Source organism: Salvia hispanica, chromosome 6 (assembly GCF_023119035.1).
Source record: "Salvia hispanica cultivar TCC Black 2014 chromosome 6, UniMelb_Shisp_WGS_1.0, whole genome shotgun sequence".
Classification (NCBI taxonomy): Eukaryota; Viridiplantae; Streptophyta; class Magnoliopsida; order Lamiales; family Lamiaceae; genus Salvia; species Salvia hispanica.
The window spans coordinates 35,516,128-35,524,863 of NC_062970.1; the positions used below are offsets into that span (position 1 = coordinate 35,516,128).

The 8,736-nt window shown below is 36.0% G+C and overlaps 1 protein-coding gene across 1 annotated transcript; it reads left to right on the forward strand.

Moving 5' to 3' along the window:
• Nucleotides 1-1,775: 1,775 nt before the first annotated feature.
• On the forward strand, nt 1,776-7,645 carry LOC125197094 (sodium/calcium exchanger NCL2-like). Its single transcript, XM_048095798.1, has 6 exons — nt 1,776-2,036; nt 2,101-2,126; nt 6,332-6,424; nt 6,510-6,768; nt 6,858-7,154; nt 7,240-7,645. Exons 1-6 carry the CDS (start codon nt 1,782-1,784, stop codon nt 7,474-7,476), a joined length of 1,167 nt encoding a protein of 388 aa, XP_047951755.1. The 5' UTR covers nt 1,776-1,781; the 3' UTR covers nt 7,477-7,645.
• Nucleotides 7,646-8,736: the final 1,091 nt, after the last annotated feature.

Here is an 8,736-nt window from a genome sequence, read left to right on the forward strand (position 1 = left end):
AAATTTTAAACATCGGCCCAAACTACGAAATATAGCCTCCCCGTCGGGGACACCATCGGAAATCCTTTTGATATCCGTAAGTACTTCGATACATCTCCCCCTCATGATGAATATTGATAGTGATCTTTTTTTAAAATGGTGGCCCGGCCATGAGGCGAATATTGAGGGGGTTAAGCCCAAAAAGAACCAAAATCTTGATTTGGTGGAAGAAAAGGATGAAATGAAGGGGGTTGGAGGAAAAATAAACTACCACCCAAAACCCAACGAGAGGAGCCCAAAAATCGGCCCCATGTTATAGGCAAAAAGGCCCAAATACTCTAGTCAACATGGCCAAAAGGGCAACTCTCGGGAAAAGGCTTTCCGCATTTGAGGGGGTATATGAAGAAGAAGAAATCCCCCACGGTAGAAAAGCCAAAAAACACAAACATTGGCGAAAAAGGGAATGCTAAAAAAAAGGGGGCGTTAGAAAAAAGGCCTTTTGGGAAAAAAAGCAAGATACCGAGACGGAAAAAAGGCGGGTTTGGGTTTCAAGTGGGGGTTTTTAATAAACGAAGGCCCGGGTGGTTAAAGAAAAGGGACAAAGGGACGGTTGGTAAAAGGTACAACCAAAAGGAGTAGACTATGGCCGGGGGTTTTCCCCCCGGGAGCAAAGATGAACACCATTCGAGTGCTATTATCGATTCTTTTCCCAAACAGTTGATGTCAAAATCTTTCTCCAAAGGAGAATTGAAGAGGGAAGTTTTATGGAGGCACTTAAAGGGGTTTTGAGGGGGGGTCGAAGGGGGAAAAAGGGTGTATTTTAAAAAACCTTAAAAGGACCCCGGAGTCCCCGGGGGGTTTTGGGTTTGGAAGGTTCACCCAGGCTATGGCAAAATATGGATTAAACAAAAACCCGGGGGGACCTAACCATTCCTTTTAAAAAACAAAAAATAGAGTGATAGCATTAAATATAGATTGATATCATTGATACCATGCCTTGTATGTATTCGTATAACACCTATAAAAAGGGTGCAATATGTGAAGTAGAAATCATCAAGGAATACACAATAAACACTCTTTTTCTCCTACATTCCTCCTAACCATGCCTGATATACATTTGAAGAATTATTAGTCATAGCCTTCCCCTCCAACTAAAATAATCCCACAACTTAATCCTAGATGGATAGTCTCATGATAATTAGTCATGGCAACCGAACGCCACCTTACAGTAAGTCAATCGTGTTTCCTATAAGTAGTACTCCCTTTGTTCCACAGTAATAGAGTCATTTTGTCATTTTGGTACGTTCCATATATAGTAATTGAGTCATTTCCCTTTTTAGTAAAAGTCAACACATTTTTTCACACTTACTTTACTCTCTCTTACACTTTATTCTCTTTTCATCTCTCTACCTTTTTCATTTTCCACTTTACTCTCTCTTTATTTAACTCACCTAACACAATTTTTCTTAATCTCCGTGCCGAAAAGAAACGCCTCCATTACTATGAAACGAGGGAGTAGGAAATAAGTTAAGTATTTTGTACGTTACCTATAAGAAGTTAAAGTTAAACATGATTTTTTCTTAAGATTAAAAGTTACTTCGATAAAAAAAAAAAATAGTACTACTGCAAAAATGGATTTACCAGCATTAACCACATTCTTTTGTATGTATGAATGACCAATGCAAGTACCTTTGCTTACTGGTTCCGCGGAAGAGGCTCAAGCACGGGTGAGATCAGGGATGGGGATGGTGCTCGGAGGAGTAGTGATTCTTCTAACATTGATATGGGGCCTTACCATCGTTATGGGAAGCTCTAAGCCCCTTGAAAACCAAGAAAGTGATGCTGAGAACAATACACTCATTGAGCATCTGGTAGGCTCCTGCGTCGTTACAGATGACGAAACCAGCTGGACAGCGAGGCTAGTCTTGGCAGCTTCACTTCCATATCTCATCCTTGAGCTTCAAAACATTTTCACCTCATCCTTCGCCAAAAAACTCATCATTCTCTTTGCTCTCATCGTCACGCTTGTTTTGCTCTTCGCTTACATTTTGATTCAGGTATAGATAAGCTACTTTATATATGTTTGTTTCACAAAGTTGATGGAGTATTTATTTTGTGCAGTCGTTCCAGCCGTGGATACAGAACAGATGTTTCGAGTTTATTGTAGATAAATACGCCAAGGATAAGCTACTCAAACTTTTAACAGCAAATGGCAGGCCTAATAGGGAGAAGATACAAAAGTCAGTTCCATAAACTAATATCCTTTTTTGTATTGCTCATCACTGTTCATTAATCCTCACAAAATGCCTAACAGCTTGTTCAACAAAATTGCCAAGAACAACAACAATTCTTTATATGTAACACCTAAAGAAATAAGAGGCCTGGTCTTAGGAGTAAACACAAACCTGCATTTGGGAGAAATCGAATCATATTTTGACACCAACAATGATGGTTATATCGATCAGACAGAGTTCGAAAAAGGCATGAACAAGTTAGTTCGAGCCCTTTTAGGTCAAACAACCACACAAATAAACAACATAGCCCAGGTAAGCGCTGATCACCAAAAATGTGCGTTCTTATCATATTTTGTTTATTTTCTTTCGTACTAAACTGTGTTGGTTACATACTAGTATACCTATATATATATGCATTGTTGCAATTATAGAAAAAATAAAAATATGCAGAATGGCGGTTCAGAGCAGGAGCCGCTGCTAAGTAGAATCACGGTGACAAGCCAAGTTGCGAGCACTTCTTGGTGGAGAGCAACTTTATCATTGGCGTTCGGATTTGGTATTGCGTTGTCCCTTTCAAAGCCATTGATGACATCAATCATGGCGTTCGCTAAAGCAGTGAACGTCTCATCCTTCTGGGTTTCGTATGTGGTTCTACCTCTCGCTCTGCATTATCACACTATCCTCCAAACAATTAATTTGGCCTCAAAGAACTCAAAGAAGAGCAACTCGTTGCAGCTCTCTACGGTATATTTTTTTTATATATATATATATATTCTTCTTATGTGTAACTCAATATACCATCGATGGTTAGACGACTGAGATATATCTTATATTCCAACAGCTATATGGTGGAGTGTTCATGGGCAATGTTATCAGTTTGCTTCCATTCCTCATCCCAGTATATTTTCGCGACTTGTCATCAGATGTCTCGATGGAGCTTCACTTAGTTGTGTTGATATGCATCTTCATGGGCGGATACACTAGCTTCAACACAAAGTTTCCACGTTGGACGGGATATGTAGCGCTAGCTCTATACCCTATTTCTCTAGGGACGGTCTATGTTCTTACCTCTCTTCCTTAATACCCTCAAAACCCCAATATCTGCACAAATTCCTTTGGTGTGTGTTTTATGTCAACGTTGAAGCTATTGTTTCCTTTGTTTTTGTTTTAATTCTGTTTCTAATTAGTTGTAACAAACACATCTCAAATCTCAAATGTAGGAGTACTTAGATTTAGTTATACTAGAATAACATTGGCCACTTGCAGTAGTAGGAGTATTTTAGTAGCAACGCGAAGCATTCTTGGGTAAAAGTGGTCATTTTGATTTTGTGAAGGTTCTCTTCAAAAACATAAGTATGTCTGTACTAAAAGTCTAAAACGACTTATGAATTTTTAAAATACTAATTATCTAAATTAACTAATTAAGACAATCTAAAAATGATCTTGGTGTTTTAAAATCCAAATTTTCTAAAATGAACTAAAACCTCCTTAAAATGACATCCTTGTTTTCAAAATTCTCTCAATCTCATTATTCTATGTTTTGATCAAGTTGCTAAGATTCGGTGCCTAATTATGTACTAAAGGGGAGGTAGCTCTACAACTATATTGGACTATATGCATTAAGATTTAGATTATTTTTCACGGAACTCTATAATCCATAATCTTGGTTAAATTTTGCTTTACTAAATCAATCAAATCAAATATAAAAAAAAAAAAGAGGTTCGGAATACGTTATTTGCACACTTACACTCTAGCACCCGTACGTGCCTTGTTTTCATTTGATGTACAATAGAATCAGAGATTAAGAATCACTACAAATCCAAGTCAATCGTTTAAGTCGTTAATATAAAGAGTCTGGTTAGGTGTAAAAGAATTACTACTATTAAATACTATTGCTTGGAATTGTTAATAAATAATCTTATTTGACCAGCTCACCTATATAGATGAAAACGAGAATAATAACTTTAGGCACGATTAGTGCCTTGGTAATTAGATCGTTATTTCGAAACAAATCTCATTGATTCAATTTGATTATTTACACAGAACACGTTACTATTGTCACCATAGATATATTAATAATGTAAAATGCAGTACTTTTTAAATCTTTCTCATGTGCTCCTTGAGTTCTGGACAGTGCCATATTTCTCGTTACAATTATTTGTATGTACATGTGTAACTTTGACCTTAAAAAGTGTCAGAATTTGGACATGTGAGGAATACTTGTACGCATGTAAATATGTAATATACGTATAAAACTGGGAAAGTTACGTACCCACGCCCAAGTTTTCTCCATTGTCATTATCTAACTCTTTGTTAATACTGAATAGTACTACTATATATTATCTGATTCAAATGTAAAATAGTTATAAACTAGATTTTTTTTTTAAAGTAAATTTGTTGGTTATACTTTCTAATTTTTTATGCACAAAATGAATCTTTATGTCCAATATAAAAAATTATTTAACAAAGCGCGCGGAAATTAAAAAAAAAAACTGTAGTATACATCTAGAAAGTGTATACAATTTAGGAAATTTAGTAGTGTATTTTGTAATCTCTAGAGAGTGCAAGCAAAGGTTATGTCAACTGGAGAGGCTAATGATCAAGAGTGAATATTCTTCAACCCGTGCAAAATATATGTGATGCGCGAGGTCCAAAATAATTTGATTTTGCCTATTGCTATGCACATATATTTTATATAGCTTTTTATTTTAAGATCTAAAAAATCTAAATGAATCTGCCGTCGTGCCAGGATCCAAATTTCATAGTATCCCACGTTCACTTCATATATTTTATTACATTACCACATCACATCCCTCGCAAAATTAATACTATAAAAACACAAAATGCAACACAAAAAATATAATATTCATAAATAGAGTATTACTGTATTTTTTTTCATTTTAGTTTGTTTATAGGAAGATGTAACAACTAAAATAAATCAAGACCCATCTCACACGCAAAAAAAATACATATATAAAGCCCACATGCAGCTTCATCCCATTCCCAATCCATACATCATCAACATTTTCCCTCCAAAACCCTACCCCGCCCGACGATGAAGCGATTCGTCGTCATTTCGTCGCTATTTCTCCTCGCTAGCAGCCACCTAGTTGGCAGCCGCTCGATGGCGGATGATCGGAGCTCAGTATCCGACAGCGGCAACTATGTGAAGTGGCCGCTGGCGGAGACTACAGTGACTTGCGAGCCGGTGTACGGCTTCCTGCCGTGCGCCACCAACGGCTTGGGTTTACTGTTTATGATCGTGGTGTACATTATCTTGCTCTCTTTCGGCGGGAAATACGTCGCCGCCGGCTCCGATCTCTGGCTGCAGATCATCGGGCCGGGCGTCGTCGGAGGCAGCGTCTTTCAGTTCCTCGGCACGATTCCGCAGCTCGTTATGATGCTTTGTAAGTATTTATGGATTTCTTATTTTGATAAATCAATTGGCTAATTAATTATCTCGTTCTTGCAAATTAAGAGTTCAACACACGCAAGATCTCTTCATTATTTGAAAACAATGAATCTGTAGTATATTCTCTTTGATACTCCACTTCACAGAAGACACCAATTGGAGATCCCTGGTAAATAATTCAGTAATATTCTGATAAAAATTGTTATTATTAAATTGGCAACCTCTCACCACGTTTTTTGTACAAGTAAAAGTCGTCGAATGTCACACAAAGCGAATATTAAAAGTTAAAACGGTGAATATTTAAATTTGTGCAACATGATTATGTTTTGTATTGAGTCGTGCTGGTAGGTGCATAGAAAAAGGTTGTTAGAAGAAACTTTTATTTTTATTTTTATTTTTATTTTTATTTTTTTGCACTTGAAGTTTTATAATAGTCGAACCCTAATTAATTGGATTTAGATTGTAAAACACCATTGAAGTAGCCAAGTAGGAATATCTTTTTGAGTTGGGAAATGGGGGACATGAGATCAACCATATACTCAAATTAGTTTTTATAGAAATAATGACTTATATTTTTAGGTTCTAAGCTGTTTTTACAATAAAATATGATTGGTTTGCTACTACGATTGAAACTGGTTTTTATACCGCGAGTGGTTATTTATGATTTACTCTCTCCGTCCCCGATTAATTGTTCCTCTTTTCACAGATGTTTCGAGTTTATGATAGAAAAACACGCAAAGGATAAGCTACTAAAACTTTTAACAACAAATGGCAGGCCTAATATTGGGAAGATACAAAAGTCAGTTCCATAAATTTTCATCTTCTATTTCTCTTCATAAATTAATTCTAAACATTAATCCTCATAATTAATTTATGCTAAACAGGCTGTTCAACAAAATTGGCAAGGACAACACTTCATCTGTAACACCTGCAGAAATCAGAGTCCTGGTGTTAGGAGTAAAGATGGAGGATGATGACGTTAGCACGAACCGAGTTTTGGATGAAATCACAGCATATTTTGACACCTCCCGTGATGGAAGTATCGGTCAGGAAGAGTTCGTATTAGGCATGACCAACTTGGCTCTAACCCTTTTAGATTTGACACCAGAACAACTAACAACACCAGGAAACAACATATCCCAGGTAAATCAGAAGAGCATATCACTATTTATATGTTATCAAAATCTTAATGTAGAACGAATAACCATTATTAATGATTGGTTGTTAAGTAGAATCCGGAGCAAGAGGCGTTGTTAAGTAGATTCACGAGCAGAAGCCAAGCTAAAAGCACTTCTTGGTTGATCTACGTGAAAGCAACTTTATCATTGGTGTTCGGATTTGGTATTGCGTTGTCCCTTTCACAACCATTGATGACATCAATCTTGGGATTTGCTGAAGCAGTGAACGTCTCATCCTTCTTGGTCTCGTATGTGGTTCTACCTCTCGCTTTGCACTATAACGGTATCCTCCAAACAATTAAGTTGGCCTCACAGAAGTCGGAAAAGACCAACTCCTTGCTGTTGTCTTCGGTATAATTTACATATAATTAACTCAATATGTACCTATGCAACAAGAGTTAGCTAGATAACTGACATATATCTTATATTCCAACAGCTATATGGTAGCGTGTTCATGGGCAATGTTATCGGTATGCTTCCATTCCTCGTGCCAGTATACTTTCGCGACTTGTCATCAGAGGTCTCATTGGAGCTTCACTTAGTTCTGTTGATATGCCTTGGCATGGGCGGATTCGCTAGCTTCAACACAACATTCCCACGCTGGACGGGATATGTAGCAATTGCTCTATACCCTATTTCTCTAGGGACGGTCTATGTTCTTACCTCTCTTTGATCATAGCCTCAAAACTCAAATATCTACACAAATTCCATTGCTCTGTGTTTTCAGGAAAAGAATAAGCAATCATCTCTGTAACTTTGTTTTCATTTTTTGTATTGTTAAAATATGCACTAGCTCGCATAGAATGAAATATTAGCATCTAATTTCACACACTTCTTCAATACATGATACAGTATTTGTTATGAATGTATGTGTGGATTCAATAATCAAGCCCACACTATTATTCAATTCGTAATTATATATTGATAGAAATTTAGGAACCTTTAATCATTCATTTGTCTTTTTTCAATTGACTGGTCCCAAAGCGGCTGATATGACCAACCAAATCGTTTTCAATTTACAAACTTTGCTTAGATTTTTTAGTTTGAATTCACAGTTGACAAATAGCTACACACCACTTCAAGCATTTTTAATTTGGTAAAATCTTTTACCAAAACATGATTGGAATTGTATAATGACTTTGTATGATTTTTTTTTTGTCCTTTTCTGTTGTTCAATTTTCTCCGCTTGCCACTATTTTCTATTTTTCCTTCTATCTTAAGCGTTTATAGCCCATAATTATTCGATTTTTTTAGAGTTGTTGTATACGCATACTAGTAATTCTTTTTTTTTTTAAGTTGTAGACATACTTGTGCATCTAAGCAACACACCGATTTCAGTTTGTAAGTTGCAAGTTTTTGGGATTAAGCTACATGGTTTCCATTTTTTGAGATTGCAAAAAAAAAAAAAAAAAAAAGTGACTCGGACTACAATCTACTAATTGAAATAATGTCATCGGAATAATGTATTGTGGCGTGGACTCTTGAACTAAATAACCTTTTTAGTATAAAAGCAAACCAGATAAATACATATTCTTGGTATAATAGCATATATCATATCTTATTAATTATTTCTCGTTAATTTCGAAAATTTGATTTATGTATGATTCATGATATGGCCTGGCCTCATGCCTAAAAGTTTGAAGAAATCACTATTTGTCCGTGCATTTCCCAACTTCCCTTTATGGCCACAAATAAGGTTACAACTTACAAATTTACAACTCATGAGGGATATGCTGATTAGCTTCGCTCTCTAGAAGTTTCTTAAATCCATTATTTTTTTCTGAATTATTTTTAAAAACTCCAATATGACCAAAAGATTCTGAAAAAAATGAAGAATATGGAGTATGCGTTTAAAAAGTAATGAGAGGATATAAGTTACAAATTTATGAGTAACCGATACTTTTTGGTTGTTGCTTTTATTTGGTTTAGTTTT

Excerpts from the sequence above, each read along its gene's own strand:
- LOC125197094 (XM_048095798.1), top strand. The coding sequence starts at position 1,782 with ATGGGAAGCTCTAAGCCCCTTGAAAACCAAGAAAGTGATGCTGAGAAC. Across the intron at positions 2,127-6,331 it reads CAGCCGTGGATACAGAACAG|ATGTTTCGAGTTTATGATAG; the intron begins ATGTTTCGAGTT and ends CTCTTTTCACAG. Across the intron at positions 6,425-6,509 it reads AATATTGGGAAGATACAAAA|GCTGTTCAACAAAATTGGCA; the intron begins GTCAGTTCCATA and ends TATGCTAAACAG.